Raw genomic sequence first — 19,550 nt, forward strand, 5'->3', positions numbered from 1 at the left:
CATTGCACAATGCACAGTTTTCATTACTCACGTCTCAAGGGTGGGCTCGGCCACACCACGGGATGTGACCGAACGGCTTTCTGGCCCCACCAAGGACACCGCGAGCTCCTCGTACTGGCTTAGTGTGTGCATCATGGTAGCACCCCAACCATTCTTCTGTAAATGATACGATAACATCGCATGGCATAAGCAAATGGATCAGGCAATTTAAGACATTGAAGACATTTAAGACTGACAGATTTAAATGCTCTATTACAAATTAGCATTACGTTGCATATTTCGCACTACAACATTTAACTTTATGCTGGATTGCGTAAAATTTAGTTATGTTTAAATGTAACCCAATAACATTGCAGATTCTAGTTACTATTTAGATCATTAAATAATACATAAATTACTCTCGCAGCTGCCAGTAGGCTGTTCCACCATTTGCGGCACTGGTCCGGTGTGTGCGTTTCACTGGAGGCCGATGTGACTACGTAGGCTATTTCGAACCAAATCCTGCGATATGCACGGGGCAAAGGTTTCCCCTGCCCACCCCGTGTCAGATCCTCCCACCTGGAGCTGACAGCATTTACGAGGGCCTCATTGTCCTCTTCGCTGAAGGGTTTGGCCCTTCTCTTTCCTGCACCTCCCTCCATTCTTTAAATTTATCTGTAATTTGGATAAGACTTTCTGACCTGCTTCCTTTCTCCTCTCTCTCTCCCCCAGACCCACCCAGAGCTTCTAAGCATGTGTGAAGACCCTTGACCTCTCAAAACACGGGAAGAAATATCAACCTGATAAAAAAAATCAACCTGCACATGCGCAGTAATGCGTTGCTAGGGAAGCTTTTTTTTTCATTCACTTCCGTTTTCTTTGGGCGATCAGGAGATCGCCGAGAAATGACATCGCCCATTTGACATCGCTGGGCTAAGGCCGAGTGGGAAAATAAAAAAAAAAAGGAACATAAGAAATAGGAGCAGGAGTCGGCCATCTGGCCCCTCGAGCCTGCTCCACCATTCAATAAGATCACGGCTGATCTGACCGTGGACTCAGCTCCACTTCCCCGCCCGCTCCCCGTAACCCTTTATTCCCTTATCGTTCAAAAATCTGTCTATATCCACCTTAAATATATTCAATGACCCAGTCTCCACAGCTCTCTGGGGCAAAGAATTTCACAGATTCATGCCCCTCAGAGAAAAATTCCTCATCTCAGTTTTAAATTGGCGGCCCCTGATTCTGAAACTATGCCCCCTAGTTCTAGATTCCCCCACAAGGGGAAACATCCTCTCTGCAACTACCTTATCAAGCCCCCTCAGTATCTTATATGTTTCAATAAGATCACCTCTCATTCTTCTAAACTCCAATGAGTACAGGCCCAACCTGCTCAACCTTTCTTCATAAGACAAGCTAGTTTCAGCAAGGAGGCTGTGCAGTGTTGGTCAATATGGCTGTGGAGAAATGAGCAAAGATGGTGCCATATAGAGCAGTATATCAAAAGAAAGATTTGTATTTATACAGCATTTATATAGCGCCTTTCATGACCGCCGGACAGCCAATGAAGTACTTTTGGAGTGTAGTCGCTGTTGTAATGTGGGAAACACGGCAGCCAATTTGCGCACAGCAAGCTCCCACACACAGCAATGTGATGATGACCCAGATAATCTGTTTTTAGTGATGTTGGTTGAGGGATAAATATTGGCCAGGACACCGGGGATAACTCCTCTGCTCTTCTTCGAAATAGTGCCATGGGATCTTTTACGTCCACCTGAGAGAGCGGTTTAATGCCTCATCCGAAAGACCATAATAGATAATGTTGACCATGACGAGCTGTTTCACCTTGTCCAGAACTGTGGACCCAGAGGACACAGCCTGTGCTTGAAGAGGGGAAATTCAAAACGAAAGTGCAGAAAGGATATTTCAGTGAGCGAGCGGTCAATCTCTGGAACAGGCTCCCGAGGGAGACGGTGGAAGCCATTAGTGTCGATTCATTCAAATGCAAATTAGATCATTTTCTTTCAGAAAGTAACATTTTGGGATAAAGTCTGTGAGTGATTCAAGACACGTGTGGTTAGTGTAGCATGCTCGAGAACTCTATATATTTCCCGCTCCTGTCTAATAAACCCATCAAACAGAAAGTTGAAAGGGACAGCGAGTGAAAGATGCCCCGCTGCATTCCCGGGATCATCCCCCATCGGAGCACCCTCCCTTCTGTGCCCCTCATTCCTTTGTCATCAGAATCCACGGCGCGGCCCTGGACAACGTGGACCACTTTCCATACCGCGGAAGCCTACTATTAGCAAGGGCAGAAACCGCCTCCAGTGCCCCAGCGCAGCCTTCAGTCGCCTGAGGAAGGGAGTGTTCGAAGACCAGGACCTCAAATCTGGCACCAAACTCATGGTCTACAGGGCTGTAGTGATACCCGCCCTCCTGTATGGCTCAGAGACGTGGACCATATACATTGGACACCTCAACTCGCAGGAGAAATACCATGGACGTCTCCACAAGATCCTGCAAATCCGCTGGGATACCAACGTTAGTGTCTTCGACCAGGCAAACATCCCCAGCATCGAAGCACTGACCACACTCGGCCAGCTCTGCTGGGCAGGCCACATTGTCCGCATGCCTGACACAAGACTCCCAAAGCAAGCGCTCTACTCGGAACTCTTACACAGCAAGCGAGCCCCAGGTGAGCAGAGGAAACGTTTCAAGGACACCGTCAAAGCCTCCTTTGATAAAGTGCAACATCCCCACCGACACCTGGGAGTCCCTGGCCAAAGATCGCCCTAAGTGGAGGAAGAGCATCCGGGAGGGCGCTGAGCACCTCGAGTCTCGTCGCCGAGAGCATGCAGAAAACAAGCGCAGGCAGCGGAAGGAGCGTGCGGCAAACCAGACTCCCCACCCACCCTTTCCTTCAACCACTGTCTGTCCCACCTGTGACAGAGACTGTAATTCCCGTATTGGACTGTTCAGTCACCTGAGAACTCACTTTTAGAGTGGAAGCAAGTCTTCCTCGATTTCGAGGGACTGCCTATGATGATGATGATTTCAATATGTCCCACAATCCGAGGTTGTAGGTCCCAGTGAGTTGCAGCGAGCCACACCCAGGATGAGGAGGGAAAGGAGAGCTCGAGAGCGCTCTCCTGAAATGCAACATCCAACAGACGTGGTTCAGCTCATGGCAATGAGTGGGGAGAGCATTGAGCTTACCCAATCACTGCTGGACACCATGGGTGGGGTGGGTCATGGGATAGTGGGATTGTCGTCAGAAGTAACGACACTTTCGGGAGAAATGAGAACACTGTCGCGACACAATAGGGAGGGAATGTCGGAGGTAGCGGATACACTGTCGGGGCAGATTGGGGAGGGAATGTCGGAGGTAGCGGATACACTGTCGGGGCAGATTAGGGAAGGAATGTCGGAGGTAGCGGATACACTGCCGGGGCAGATTAGGGAGGGAATGTCGGAGGTAGCGGATACACTGTCGGGGCAGATTAGGGAAGGAATGTCGGAGGTAGCGGATACACTGTCGGGGCAGATTAGGGAGGGAATGTCGGAGGTAGCGGATACACTGTCGCGACACAATAGGGAGGGAATGTCGGAGGTAGCGGATACACTGTCGGGACACAATAGGGAGGGAATGTCGGAGGTAGCGGATACACTGTCGGGGCAGATTAGGGAGGGAGTGTCGGAGGTAGCTGCGGCAATAAGGAAACACGCCCAGGCTGTTATTGCCCCGCGGCGATTGACACTGCTGCCACTCGCACTCCAATCCCCAGACCAACCTCAGGTGATTGGTCGGTGCACCCACAGGCCGAGGAAGAGGCTGAGGGGCTGGAGCCGGGCCTTCCACAAGACCGTTTTAGGGCTCACACCCGCCACAAGAACATCGCTGTCCCGGAGCTGCTCAAAAAAAGCAACTTGGTTCCAGCGGGAGAAGGCCTGCGTCACCAGCCAAGGGTAGAGGTAGCAAGGGCAGTCTTAGAGTAATGGGGAGGAGAGATGGCTGCAGCCGTTGTTAGTTATTTAACTGATCTTAATTGAAAAGTTTAAAGTTTTTAAGTCATGTAACTTGAAAAGCAAGTTTATAAGTGATCTAAATGAAAAAGTTTAAAGTTTGTAACAAAAATATTTTTATTAAAAAGTTAAGTACAAATGTTTAATAAACGTAATTTTTTTTAAATTAAACCGGAATCACGAACATTATTCTTTAAATTAATGCAACAGTCATCATCAGCATCATAGGCAGTCCCTCGGGATCGAGGAAGACTTGCTTTCACTCTTAGCAGGAGTTCTTAGGTGGCTGAACAGTCCAATACGAGAACCACAGTTTCTGTCACAGGTGGGACAGATAGTCGTTGAGGGAAAAGGTGGGCAGGGAGTCTGGTTTGCCGCACGCTCCTTCCGCTGCCTGCGCTTGGTTTCTGCATGCTCTCGGCGACGATACTCGAGGAGCTCAGTGCCCTCCCGAATGCACTTCCTCCACTGAGGGCGGTCTATGGCCAGGGACTCCCAGATGTCAGTGGGGATGTCGCACTTTATCAGGGAGGCTTTGAGGGTGTCCTTGTAACGTTTCCTCTGTCCACCTTTGGCTTGTTTGCCGTGGACGAGTTCCGAGTAGAGCGCTTGCTTTGGGAGTCTCGTGTGTGGCATGCGAACTATGTGGCCTGCCCAGCGGAGCTGATCAAGTGTGGTCAGTGCTTCAATGCTGGGGATGTTGGCCTGGACGAGGACGCTAATGTTGGTGCATCTGTCCTCCCAGGGGATTTGTAGGATCTTGCGGAGACATCGTTGATGGTATTTCTCCAGCGACTTGAGGTGTCTACTGTACATGGTCCACATCTCTGAGCCATACAGGAGGGCGGGTATTACTACAGCCCTGTAGACCATGAGCTTGGTGACAGTTTTGAGGAACTGATCTTCAAACACTGTTTTCCTCAGGCCGAAGGCTGCACTGGTGCACTGGAAGCGGTGTTGGATCTCATCGTCAATGCCTGCTCTTGTTGATAGGAGGCTCCCGAGATATGGGAAGTGGTCCACGTTGTCCAGGGCTACGCCGTGGATCTTGATGTCTGGGGGGCAGTGCTGTGTGGCGAGGACAGGCTGGTGGAGGACCTTTGTCTTACTAATGTTTAGCGTAAGGCCTATGCTTTCATATGCCTCAGTAAATACGTCAACTATGTCCTGGAGTTTAGCCTGTGTGTGTGCACAGACACAGGCGTCGTCTGCGTACTGTAGCTCGACGACAGAGGTTGGGGTGATCTTGGACCTGGCCCGGAGATGGCGAAGGTTGAACAGCTTCCCACTGGTTCTGTAGTTTAGTTCCACTCCAGCGGGGAGCTTGTCAGCTGTGAGGTGGAGCATGGCAGCAAGGAAGATTGAGAAGAGGGTTGGGGCGATGACACATCCCTGCTTGACCCCGGTCCGGACATGGATTGGGTCTGTGATGGATCCGTTGGTAAGGATCACAGCCTGCATGTCGTCGTGGAGCAGGCAGAGGATGGTGACGTACTTTTGGGGGCATCCAAAACGGAGAAGGACGCTCCATAGACCCTCGCGGTCGCCAATGTTGAAGGCCTTTGTAAGGTCGAAGGCCATGTATAAGGGCTGGTGCTGCTCCCTGCATTTTTCCTGCAGCTGTCGCGCTGCAAAGATCATGTCTGTTGTGCCCCGTAGGGGATAAAATCTGTACTGTGACTCCGGGAGGAGCTCTTCGGCCACAGGGAGAAGACGGTTGAGGAGGACTCTAGCGATGACTTTCCCAGTGGCTGATAGCAGGGAGATTCCTCTGTAGTTGCCGCAGTCGGACTTGTCCCCTTTTTTAAAGATGGTCACGATCACTGCATCTCTAAGATCTCCCGGCATGCTCTCCTCCCTCCAGGTGAGAGAGCGATAAGGTTGTGTATTCGCGCCAGCAGTGCCTCTCCGCCATACTTCAGTGCCTCAGCAGGGATTCCATCCGCTCCCGTAGCCTTGTTGTTTTTGAGCTGTCTTATGGCCTTTTCTACCTCGTGCAGTGTTGGGGTCTCACTGAGTGGTGGCAGGTATCATGCTGAGGGATGGAGTCGAGGACACTCGAGTCAAAGGCAGAGTCTCGGTTGAGGAGATCTTCGAAGTGTTCCTTCCAGTCGACCAACATGGTGAATGATCAAACGTGCCGCTCAGCCTTCATGCAGCAAATCGTTGAAGGATTAGCCGCTGACGCAAGGCTCTTGCAATGGCTATAGATGCACGAGGGCTCCCCCCCCTCTTCCACCGTCGTCCTGCAAGTTGAGGTGGTGGCATGGCTTCCTCCTGCTGCTGCTGCTCCTCCTCCTCATCAGCCTGCTCGTCGTCATCCTCATCCCCTCTCGCCGGAGGTTACTCTTCAACTTCTAGTGCCTGTTGCCTCACGATCGCCAAGTTGTGCAGGATGCAGCCCACAACAGTGAACTGACCGACCATCTCAGGGATATATTGCAGGTAGCCTCCAGAGTGGTCCAGGCATCAGAAACGCTGCTTTAGTATTCCAATCATCCTCTTAATGAAGCTGCATGTGGTTATGTGGGACATGTTGTACTGACGTCGGTTTCTGTCCGGGTTACACGTAGGGGTGTCATGAGCCAGGTGGCGAGCCCATAACCCCCCCCAGCAGCCAGCTCTGCCCTTCTGGCTGCTGCTGAAAAATGGCACATATATCACTCTCGCGTAAGATGAATACATCATGGGTGCTCCCTGGATATCTTGTATTGACTGACATGATCCGCTAGATGTCGTCGCAGACCAGCTGCACATTTAGTGAGTGGAACTCTCTGTAAATCTCTGAATCATTCAAAAGATGCTCGTAGGCGGTGTGGGTACAGTCCATCGCACCCTGCGATTGGGGAAGCCAGCAATCCTAGAGAAGCCCACAGCCCGGTCATGCATTGTCTGGGCTGTCATGGGGAACGTGATGTAGTTGTCCTTGTGGGCATACAGTGCAATCGTGACCTGTCGAATGCAGCTATGTGTCGCATGCTCCGAGATGCAGCATACGTCCTCAGTTAATGCCTGAAAGGAGCCGGAGGCATAGAAGGCAAGTGCTGCAGTCACCTTGACCTCTATGAGTAGTGCAGTCCTCCTCCCACTTCTAGGCTGCACATCTGCCCTGATCAGCTGGCGGATCTCGGTGATCACCGCCTTCCGAAAGCGCAGCCTGCTAATGCAGTCTGCCTCACTCCGGTGCAGATATGATTCCGGGCAAGGCCTCTTCGCCATCATTCTTCGAGCGCTCTGTTTCCTGAGATATTGTTGTCTTATTAATCTTCTCCTTTGCATAGCTATGATGCAAAACACTCTTACTACACGAGGCATTGCTAGTCAATGTCAGGATCATGTCAGTCAATGCAAGATATCCAGGGAGCACCCATGATGTGTTCATCTTACGCGAGAGTGATATATGTGCCTTTTTTTAGTTGCAAACAAAATGAAACTTGTTACACAAAACACTTGCACCTTTTCCCTCTCCCTCCAAAAGGTCGACGCCCACGTCCATGGACCGCAGCCAGATTTTAGTCTGCTCAAAAAAAAAGCATCATACGCCAAAAAATAAAGGCGCGGAATGATGGTCAAAATTCAACCCCAAGGACTTCCCACGGAGGTGTGTTGGATAGCTGTGTGAGCTGGTTAGTCAGCAGGTGTAGGTGTGGCTCTGTGCAAGCTCCAGTCACTGGGGGATGAGCTGCAGGCTTTTCTGATCTTTGTTCAGTGCGTGTTGCAAACGTGGGAAGCACCTCACCTGCTGAGGAACTGCAAACACCTTTTGTGCACAGGTCCACGGTCTGGGCTAGAGAGACAGGTGCACAGGGAGAGGACCAGAGGGGGGGACTTCAGGAGGACAGGTGCACAGGGAGAGGACCAGAGGGGGGACTTCAGGAGGACAGGTGCACAGGGAGAGGACCAGAGGGGGGGACTTCAGGAGGACAGGTGCACAAGTCCAAGATCTGGGCTAGAGAGACAGGTGCACAGGGAGAGGACCAGAGGGGGGACTTCAAGAGGACAGGTGCACAAGTCCAAGATCTGGGCTAGAGAGACAGGTGCACAGGGAGAGGACCAGAGGGGGGACTTCAAGAGGACAGGTGCACAAGTCCAAGATCTGGGCTAGAGAGACAGGTGCACAGGGAGAGGACCAGAGGCTCAGTTTTCGGGCGGTGATAATGAATGCAAACGACAGTTACGATGCCCACCCGCTGCACAAGCCCAGCTCCCGCAAACCGCTGGGGAAACTGGCGCAAAGGCTGGAGTTGCTGAAGAGCCCCTGGAGGCAGAGCTCCGCACTGGAGTTCAGTCACAGCGAGGCGGCCAGGGTGGCCACCGACGCCCTGCTCGAGTCCGGGCTGCCGGCTTACCAGCGGGCGCTGGCGGACGAGGGGGAGCTGGGCTTCCTGTCCGGCCTGGAGATCGCCTACATCGGGGCAGCCCGGCCGCCCGGCCCCAAGGCGGAGCTCCGCGACAGGGGCTGGAGGCAGAGCTCCGCCGAGGGGGACGAGCGGTCTGAGCAAACCTCGGTCACCTACTTCCCCATGCAGACCGACTCGGAGGCTCCGCTGCTCGACCTGGGCTGGTGCAAACCCTGCAACAGCGACTCACTGCCCACCCACACACAGGTCATCTTCCAGAGGGACAGAAGTCACAGCATCAAGGACACGATCCGCCGCCTGCTCAGCCAGGCCAAGTCGGTAAGCTGCTGTCTTCTTAAATTCAGGTCAATTATTGCCCAGTGTAAATTGAGAAGTGTGCAATTGTTATCTTGTCTTAAATTGGTGAATTATTACCCAGTGTGAATTGACAAGTGTGCAATTGTTATCCTGTCTTAAATTCAGGTGAATCATAAACCTGAATTGACAGAAGAGTGCAATTATAATCATATCTTAAATTCAAGTGAATTATTACCTTGTGTGAATTGAGAGAACAACAACTTGTATTTATATAGCGCCTTTTAACGTAGTGAAACGTCCCAAGGCGCTTCACAGGAGCATTGTAAAAATTTTTTAAAATTTCACACCGAGCCGCACAAGTAGAAATTGCGGCAGGCTTGGTCAAAGAGGTAGGTTTTAAAGAGCATCGTGAAGGATACAATTGTTATTTTTTAAATTATGGGATGTGGCCATTGCTGGCAAGGCCGGCATTTATTGCCTGTCCCTAATCGCCCCTTGAGAAGGTGGTGGTGAGCTGCCGTCGTCAACCGCTGCAGTCCGTGTGGTGAAGGTGCTCCCACAGTGCTGACTATCGTAGCGGCTTTGTACAATTGAGTGGCTCGCCAGAGGGCAGTTAAGAGTTAACCACATTGCTGTGGGGTCTGGAGTCACATATAGGCCAGACCGGGTAAGGGTGACAGATTTCCTTCCCCAAAGGACATTAGTGAACCAGATGGGTTTTTAATGACAATCCGGTAGTTTCATGGTCATCATTACTGATACCAGCTTTTTTTTTAATTCCACATTTACATAATTAACTGAATTAATTTGAAGTCATGTTTCCAGATCATTAGTCCAGATTTCTGAATTACTAGTCTAGTAGCATTACCACTATGTGACCGTACACTCCGTTATTAAGTCTTCTTAAATGAAGGTGAATTATATCGTGTGTTAATTGAGAGAAGGGCACAATTGTTATCATGTCTTAGAAAGTCAGTCTTGCATTTATATAGCGCCTTTCACGACCAAAGCGCTTTACAGCCAATGAAGTACTTTTGGAGTGCAGTCACTGTTGTAATGTAGGAAACGCGGCAACCAATTTGCGCACAGCAAGCTCCCACACACAGCAATATGGTAATGACCAGATAATCTGTTTTTTTGTTATGTTGATTGAGGGATAAATATTGGCCAGGACACCGGGGTTAACTCCCCTGCTCTTCTTTGAAATAGAGCCATGAGGTCTTTTACGTCCATTTGAGAGAGCAGACAGGGCCTCGGTTTAACATCTCATCCAAAAGACGGCACCTCCGACAGTGCAGCACTCCCTCAGCACTGCTCTAGGAGTGTCAGCCTAGATTTTTGTGCTCAAGTCCCTGGAGTGGGACTTGACTCAGAGGTGAGGGTGCTACCCACTGAGCCACTGGCTGAAGCGGTCTTAAATTAAGGTGCATTATTACCCTGTATGAATTGAGAGACGAGTGCAATTGTTGTTATACATTCGGCCCATCGTGCCTGTGCTGGCTCTTTGAAAGCGCTAACTAATTAGTCCCACCCTCACTACTCTTTCCCCATAGCCCTGCAAATTTTTCAAGTATTTATCCAATTCCCTTTCGAAAGTTACCGTTGAATCTGCTCCCACCGCCCTTTCAGGCAGCGCGTTCCCGATCACAACAACTCGCTGCGTTACAAAAAATTCTCACCTTCCCTCTGCTTCTCTTGCCAATCACCTTAAACCTGTGTCCTCTGGTTACTGACTCTCTTGCCAGTGGAAACAATTCTTCCCTATCAACACCTCTATTAACTCTCTCCGTAACTTTCTCTGCTCTAAGGAGAATAATCCCAGCTTCTCCCGTCTCTCCATACAACAGAAGCGTATCACAGTGGGCATGAATGTTCCCCAATATTGACCAAGGCAGTATCACTGCAGTGGGTATGAACGTACCCCAATTCTGACCAAGGCAGTATCACTGCAGTGGGTATGAATGTACCTCAATATTGACCAAGGCAGTATCACTGCAGTGGGCATGAATGTACCCCAATATTGACCAAGGCAGTATCCCTGCAGTGGGTATGAATGTACCTCAATATTGACCAAGGCAGTATCACTGCAGTGGGTATGAATGTACCCCAATATTGACTAAGGCAGTATCACTGCAGTGGGTATGAATGTACCCCAATATTGACCAAGGCAGTATCCCTGCAGTGGGTATGAATGTACCTCAATATTGACCAAGGCAGTATTACTGCAGTGGGTATGAATGTACCCCAATATTGACCAAGGCAGTATAACTGCAGTGGGTATGAATATACCTCAACATACTATCTAGTAGTGTCATCACAGCAGAACAGGTTTTGCTCCAGAAATAGCCATGGGAAGGTATCTTGTTACACTGAAACATCTGCTCAGATCAGTGCCAAAGATACAAATCCTGCCTCTTGTGTCACTCTATTACACACAGGTGAGTTTTCTGTTTGAGGTGTGCTTCTGTTGGGACTCTTAAAACAAGTTTTAAAAGCACCTGAATGGAGCCAGACTGGTCCTCCTCACCAACGTTCCCTCTAAGCCGTGAAGCTCGCTGGCTCCATGAAACCGAGGCCCAATATTGGGTGCACCTCTCCCCTCGCCATTCAGGTGCAGGGATCGTACCCTACGCCTTCCAAAGCAGAAAAATGGGCGTGGACGAATTTCGGGGCCAACTATTCTTGGAATTCAGCCTGCCTGCAAACTTCCAGATGTCTCCTGGCTCCTCTTAGTGCAATTAATGTTCGATAAATATCTCACCGGGCATAGTTCCCTTTTAATCAATCCCTGGAATTAGCCGAAGTTCTAAGAATTTCCTCTGACCTTTGGAAGTAGTATTACTGGTTTGTTGTTCATTCTCGTTCGTGTTACTTGAGCAGCGGGGAGGGGCTGTAAAATGAAAATGCACAATGGAGTGTTTGTTCCGAGAGCAGGGTAATGAGAAGTTCTGCAGAGCGAATAGTGAAAGGGGTCATATAGCTGAGGTCACCTGCCACAGAACTGCCCCTCATTGGGCACCAGTGGGCAAATCGGAAAGGTCACAGGATGGCTGGTAAGGGAAATGTAAAAGAAGTAAAAGTCTGACTGATTCAATGGGATAGAAGTTTCTTTGTGGGGGGTGGGGGCGGGGCTGTATGCAAACTACGCGCCATTTGACCTGGAAGTGGTTAATGATAGTGCTAGGTGACCAGAATGCAATATTTTCCATTGCCAGTGCCAACATCCAGAAGATTAAGGGGTGATGGGACAGGCATCTTCAAAATTATAAAGGGCTATGATAGAGTAAATAATAGATTTTTTCCAATGGTGCTTTTCTAAACATGATGAGAAAAAGCCCCAAGGCATTTCACAGAGCTAAAGAAGGATATTGGGGCGAAGTGGGGGGGGACCAACATTTGGTTAGAGATGGGTTTCGAGGAGGGGCTTGAAGAAGAGGTGGCGAGGCTTAGGAAGGGATTTCCAGAGCGAGAGGTCTCGATGGTTGTAGACACGGCCCCAATGGTGGGATGACTGAGGGAGGGGGTTGCATAATAGGCCACAATCGGAGGAACGGAGAGTTTGGGAGGGTTTAGGGCTGGAGATAGGGAGTGGTGAAGCCATGAAGGGATTTTTACCAGAATGGTAGAAGGATGAGCATTTTCAATTTGAGGTGTTGGGGAAGCAGGAGCCAATGTTGTTGAGCGAGGACCAGGGTGATGGGTGAATGAACGGCACTTGGTATGGGATAGGATACGGGAGGCAGAGGTTTGAACAAGCCGAAGTTTACAGAGGATGGAAGGTGAAGGCTGGTCAGGAGAGCATTGGATTAGTCGAGACTGGAGGTGACAAAAGACATGGATAAAAGGTTTAGCAGCAGGCAAGGTGGAAATGGGAGGATAGATAGTTACAAAAATATTAAACGGGTGGTTATACGCAGTGAGTGGTTACAATGTGGAATTCTCTGCCACAAACTATTGTTGAAGCAGTGTTCATGTATCCTTATAAATGGAATTAACTGATAACTCAAAACCGAACAATATTACAGGTTATGGCCATGAGGCGAGGTAACCATATCATCGAATCATAGAAATTTACAGCACAGAAGGAGGCCATTCGGCCCGTCGTGTCCGTGCCGGCTGACAAAAAGCCCCACTTTCCAGCTCTTGGTCCATAGCCCTGTAAGTTACAGTACTTCAGGTGCACATCCAAGTACTTTTTAAATGTGATGAGGGTTTCTGCCTCTACCGCCCTTTCAGCCAGTGAGTTCCAGACCCCCACCACCCTCAGGGTGAAAATAATTCTCCTCAAATCCCCTTTAAACCTCCTATCAATTACTTTAAATCTAACCTTCCTATCCACTGTATCTAGCCCCCTCATAATTTTATACACCTCAATCAGGTCTCCCCTCAGCCTCCTCTGTTCCAAAGAAAACAGCCCCAGCCTATCCAATCTTTGCTCATAGCTAAAAATTTTCCAGTCCAGGCAACATCCTCGTAAATCTCCTCTGTATCCTCTCTAGTGCAATCACATCTTTCCTGTAATGCGGTGACCAGAACTCTATGCAGTACTCCAGCTATGGCCTAACTAATGTTATATACAGTTCAAGCATAACCTCCCTGCTCTTGTGATGGACTTAATGGCCTATTTGTGCTGCAACATTCTATGATCCTATCTCTTACTTTGATGAGCATGAAACTCACTAAACAGTTTTTAGAACATTTTTCCCCTCAATTAATTTAGCTGCTGATTCTCATTGTGCACGGAGTTGCTTTAAAACAGGCCAGTTATCGACTGGACCATCCCTCTGACTTTTCAGTCTAAGAAACAGGTTTGAAACTGTTCACAAACCAATATTAAAACTCCAGTGTTGGACACTTCATGTGGCATGGTTTTTAAAATTTTGCTTTCACTGTGTCCTTTGGTGATATTTTTTGCAAAAGACACAAAGAATCAGCGACTCTCTTATCATTCATGCTTTCTTTCCTTTGCAGCTCATTGCGATTATGATGGATCTGTTCACTGACGTGGATATATTTTGTGACTTGTTGGAAGTCTCTAATAAACGAGGAGTCTCTGTCTACCTACTTCTAGATGAGAATAACCTGGAGCATTTTATATCAATGTGCGATGAGCTTGACATCCAAAAAGACCACGTTAATGTAAGTATTGTTAGCCTGTACTGCCTCGTGTGATCGGGTGATGGTGATCGTTTTAAGATGGCAGCCTTCCTTTGCATTGGGCCCATGTTGCCTGACAGCCCTCCATTTTGTGCTCCAGAACCTTTTGGACAATATCCACCCCCCCCAAAACCCAAAACCAACATGGGAACAGGAGGAAGCCATTCAGCCCCTCGAGCCTGTTCCACCATTCAGTGAGATCATGGCTGATCTGCGACCTGACTCCATCCACCGGGGATAGGGGTGACCGTAGGATGGTGAAGCAGCAGAGAGCTTGCCTCTTGCCGCCAATAGTGGGGATATGTGTGTGAGGGGTGCATTGGTCCTTTCCTGCTAGCAACGACTAGGAATCTCCATTTCCTCGTGTCTGGTCCATGTCCTCACAGGTGTAGATGGGAGCGTGGTCCTCGGAAGGTAGTCAGTGCTTTGGCCATCTGGTTTTTGCATTTGAAGCAATGGTTCTATTCTGTAACTGTTTGCATAAAGTTCACGCTAGGGGCTTGTAATGAAAATGCGCTGAAAAAAAAAAATCACAATCTTGGAGATTGCATGATTCAAAACCTTTAATTCCTGTGATTTCATGAAGCCATTAATTATGGAGAAGGATGGACACTCTCTATTTTTCCTCCCCAGAGTTGCTTTCAGCGGATTGGTGTCTATATTACCTGCTTTATGATTGCCCTGTCGGGAAGATCTGTATCTTCTCCACAGCAAAATACAACACGGGGCTGGAAATTCCAGTTAGACCTAATTTCGGACCTGAAATGGGCGTTGTGGAAAGAACACGCGACGCAAGGAAACAAATTTTTATCACGCACCTCACCTGGTGTGTCATTCAGGAGCTCCAGCCATATTCTGACGTTAAAGTCAGGGCCACATTGAGCCCAGCAGCCGTGGCTCAGTGGGCAGCACTCTCGCCTCTGAGTCAGAAGGTTGTGGGTTCAAGTCCCACTCCAGGGACTTGAGCACAAAGACCTAGGCTGACACTCCCAGTGCAGTACTGAGGGAGTGCTGCACTGTCGGAGGTGTCGTCTTTCAGATGAGACATTAAACCGAGGCCCTGTCTGCTCTCTCAGGTGGACGTAGAAGATCCCATGGCACTATTTTGAAGAAGAGCAGGGGAGTTATCCCCGGTGTCCTGGCCAATATTTATCCCTCAATCAACATCACAAAAACAGATTATCTGGTCATTATCACATTGCTGTTTGTGGGAGCTTGCTGTGCATAAATTGGCTGCTGCGTTTCCCACATTACAACAGTGACTACACTCCAAAAAGTACTTCATTGGCTGTAAAGTGCTTTGAGATGTCCGGTGGTCGTGAAATGCGCTATATAAATGCAAGTCTTTCTTTTAAGGTGCTGTTCCTCTGGTTGTGTTGGGGGTGCTATAGAGCACGCTGAGATGGCATGTGATGGGCGTTGAGCATGACATTAGTGGCCACGCCAATGGATGACCAAGAAACCTATAAACACAGTAGTGTTTTGTGTGAGAGATTTATGTTATGCTGTTCCAATAGCTCTGTTGGATTTGTGCCCTATGCAACAAGACTGTAATTTGAAAATATTTTTCAGGAACCTTTTGCCGTGTCTAGATAGCTCTTTGGACTTCTAAATTTTATCAGGCTGTTAACTAACTTTGAAAACTGCGCTCCAATCTGTCCTGTGTTATGGAATTCCCTCCCTAAATCTCTCTGTCAGACGTGCATAAAATTATGATGGGTCTCGATAGAGTGGATGGGAAGAACCTGTTTCCCTGAGCAGAGAGGTCAGTTAACCAGGGAGCATAGATTTAAAGTAATTGATAGAAGAATTAGAGGGGCGATGAGGAACATTATTTGACCCGGAGGGTGGTGGGGGTCTGGAACTCACTGCCTGAAAGGGTGGTAGAGGCAGAAACCCTCATCACATTTAAAAAGTACTTGTAAATGCATTTGAAGTGCTATGGAACAAGTGATGGAAAGTGGGATACAGCTGGATAGCTCTTGTTTTTGCCAGCACAGACATGATGGGCCGAATGGCCTCCTGTGCTGTAAATTTCCATGATTCTGAGACTCTCTTTTCATCTTTACGACGCTCCTTAAAACCTAACGCTTTGACCAATCTGTTCTAATATCTCCTCCTGTGGCTCGGTGTCAAACTTTGTTTAATGATCGTTCCTGTGAAGCATCTTGGGGCGTTTTACTATGTTAAAGGCACTTTATAAGTGCAAGTTATTATATGACCTACCTCAGTAAAAGATGCACTGCAGTAACTCGCCAAGGCTTCTTCGGCAGCGCCTCCCAAGCCCGCGACCTCTACCCCCTAGAAGGACAAGGGCAGCAGGCGCATGGCAACACCACCACCTCCACATTCCCTTCCAAGTCACACACCATCCTGACTTGGAAATATATCGGCCGTTCCTTCATCGTCGCTGGGTCAAAATCCTGCAACTCCCTCCCTAACAGCACTGTGGGAGCACCTTCACCACACGGACTGCAGCGGTTCAAGAAGGCGCCTTCCCGAGGGCAATTAGGGATGGGCAATAAATGCTTGCCAGCGATGCCCACATCCCAAGAACAAATAAGAAAAGAGCTGTATTGGCACTGGTGGGATCCAGACCCATCCTGGTGGGTCTTTTCACTCTGACAGTGATTCAGCAGCGGGCTGAGCCCATTCAGTAACAGGCCACTGCGCTCACTGACCCCGGATTATTCTCAAGTTCATGTTACAGCCCCGGGCCCCAGTAATCCCTCTCCCTCATTGCCAAATACTGAGCAAAACACTTATTATTTTCCCCCCACCTTCTTTCTAGAATATGCGGATCAGGAGCGTGATGGGAGACACATACTGCACAAAATCTGGAAAGAAATTTAACGGCCAGGTCCTGGAAAAGTTTATGATAATTGACCTGGAGCAGGTGATTGCAGGTTCTTACAGGTAGGTAAACAATGAGCGTGTAACTGACACTAAACATTTCAGTTGTTGCCAAACCATTACCTCATCTATCCCTCTATTTCCTCTCCCTTTCTTTCAACTTCAGGCTCTAAGCTTCCCGACATTTTTCCAGTGCTCTCCTGGCCGGGCCCCCAGAACCCACCCGTCAAAACATTTCTAAAGCTCATTCCAAAACTCTGCTACCATGTCCTAACTCGCACCGAGTCCCGTTCACCCATCTCTGTGCTCCATGAACGACATTGGCTCCCGGTCCGGCAACGCCTCGATTTCTTTTTTTCAAAAATAATTTCTCATTCCTAGTGTTCAAATCCCTCCATGGCCCTCGCCCCTCCCTATCTCTATAACCTCCTCCAGCCCCACTACTCTCCTAGAAGTTTACATGCCTCCAACTCTGGCCTCATGTGTGTGTGTGTTTCCCCCCCTCCGCCCCCACTGCCTTCGCCCCACCATTGGCGGCCGTGCCTTCAGCCATCTCATCACTAAACTCCAGAATTCCCTCCCTAAGCCTCTTCACCTCTCTCTTCCCCCTTTTAAGAAGCTGCTTAAAACCTACCTGTTTGACCAAGTGTTGGGTCCCCTGTGCTAATTTCTCCTTCTTTGGCTGGGTGTCAATTGTCTGATTACACTCCTGTGAAGCACCTTGGAACGTTTTAACATGTTAAAGGCGCTATATAAATACAGGCTGTTGTTATTATTGAGCCATATGTTAGCTCGCTTGTCTCTGCCCCTACAGTGTGCCTCAGCCTCTGCTTGGCAGGGCCCACTTACTGCATCAGTTTGGCATTTCTCATCAGTTCCTCCTTAATAATAATCAATTATTAAAGCTGAAATAGCAGCGCATTTGGAAAGCAGTGACATGATCGGTCCAAGTCAGCATGGATTTATGAAGGGGAAATCATGCTTGACAAATCTTCTAGAATTTTTTCAGGATGTAACGAGTAGAGTGGACAAGGGAGAACCAGTGGATGTGGTGTATTTGGACTTTCAAAAGGCTTTTGACAAGGTCCCACACAAGAGATTGGTGTGCAAAATTAAAGCACATAGTATTGGGGGTAATGTACTAACATGGATAGAGAACTGGTTAGCAGACAGGAAGCACAGAGTCGGGATAAACAGGTCCTTTTCAGAATGGCAGGCAGTGACTAGTGGAGTGCCGCAGGGCTCAGTGCTGGGACCCCAGCTATTTACAATATACATCAATGATTTAGATGAAGGAATTGAGTGTAATATCTCCAAGTTTGCAGATGACACTCAGCTGGTTGGCGGTGTGAGCTGTGAGGAGGACGCTAAGAGGCTGCAGGGTGACTTGGACAGGTTAGGTGAGTGGGCAAATGCATGGCAGATGCAGTATAATGTGGATAAAGTGAGGTTATCCACTTTGGTGGCAAAAAACAGGAAGGCAGAATATTATCTCAATGGGGAGGTGCAACGAGACCTGGTTGTCATGGTACATCAGTCATTGAAAGTTGTCATGCAGGTACAGCAGGCGGTGAAGAAGGCAAATGGCATGTTGGCCTTCATAGCTAGGGGATTTGAGTATAGGAGCAGGGAGGTCTTACTGCAGTTGTACAGGGCCTTGGTGAGGCCACACCTGGAATATTGTGTTCAGTTTTGGTTTCCTAATCTGAGGAAGGACATTCTTGCTATTGAGGGAGTGCAGCGAAGGTTCACCAGACTGATCCCCGGGATGGCAGGACTGACATATGAGGAGAGACTGGATCGACTGGGCCTGTATTCACTGTAGTTTAGAAGAATGAGAGGGGATCTCATAGAAACATATAAAATTCTGACAGGACTGGACAGGTTAGATGCAGGAAGAATGTTCCCGATGTTGCGGAAGTCCAGAACCAGGGGTCACAGTCTAAGGATAAGGGGTAAGCCATTTAGGACCTGAGATGAGGAGAAACTTCTTCACTCAGAGAGTTGTTAACCTGTGGCATTCCCTACCGCAGAGAGTTGTTGAGGCCAGTTCATTGGATATATTCAAGAGGGAGTTAGATATGGCCCTTATGGCTAAAGGAATCAAGGGGTATGGGGAGAAAGCAGGAAAGGGATACTGAGGTGAATGATCAGCCATGATCTTATTGAATGGTAATGCAGGCTTGAAGGGCCGAATGGCCGACTCCTGCACCTATTTTCTATGTTTCCCCACTCCCCACCCTCCCATGTCAGCGTTTGCTCCACTCTAGATCCAACGAGGGAGCATCAGGAGCAACTTCCCAAGAAATAAAGTCAACAAAGGCACTGAGACCAACCGGAGAGGGAGTGTATTTTTAGGCTTTGCTTGAGACTAGAACTAGGGGGCATAATCTCAGAATAAGGGGCCGCCCATTTAAAACTGAGATGAGGAGGAATTTCTTCTCTGAGGGTTGTAAATCTGTAGAATTTGCTGCCTCAGAGAGCTGTGGAGGCTGAGACATTGAATAAATTTAAGACAGAGATAGACAGTTTCTTAACCGATAAGGGAATAAGGGGTTATGGGGAGCGGGCAGGGAAGTGGAGCTGAGTCCATGATCGGATCAGCCATGATCGTATTGAATGGCGGTGCAGGCTCGAGGGGCCGTATGGCCTACTCCTGCTCATATTTCTTGTGTTCTTAAAAGGAACGCATGTAACTGGAGCAGCAGAATTGTTACATTTGGAGGGCATCCCATTGGCTAATGACCAACTAACTGGTCATTACTGGTTGACACTGGATAGGGTGTGGGTGATCAGGATGGGACTGTGTATGAGAACTTCCCCATTTCCCTGTCGAGGCTCCGTATGGCGACGTTGCCAATGTTGCTCAGGAGACGCAACCGA

General features: G+C 48.8%; 1 protein-coding gene across 1 annotated transcript in view; it reads left to right on the plus strand.

Annotated features, from left to right (window-relative positions):
• The first annotated feature begins 8,156 nt into the window (after positions 1-8,156).
• fam83c (family with sequence similarity 83 member C) overlaps positions 8,157-19,550 on the plus strand; it is a 31,823-nt gene continuing 20,429 nt past the window's right edge. Inside the window, exons 1-3 of the mRNA XM_070895129.1 lie at positions 8,157-8,678; positions 13,629-13,796; positions 16,606-16,730. Of these exons, the coding sequence (XP_070751230.1) occupies positions 8,157-8,678; positions 13,629-13,796; positions 16,606-16,730 (815 nt within the window). The remainder of the gene's footprint in view (positions 8,679-13,628; positions 13,797-16,605; positions 16,731-19,550) is intronic.

This window comes from Pristiophorus japonicus, chromosome 12 (genome assembly GCF_044704955.1).
Source record: "Pristiophorus japonicus isolate sPriJap1 chromosome 12, sPriJap1.hap1, whole genome shotgun sequence".
NCBI classification, from domain to species: Eukaryota; Metazoa; Chordata; class Chondrichthyes; family Pristiophoridae; genus Pristiophorus; species Pristiophorus japonicus.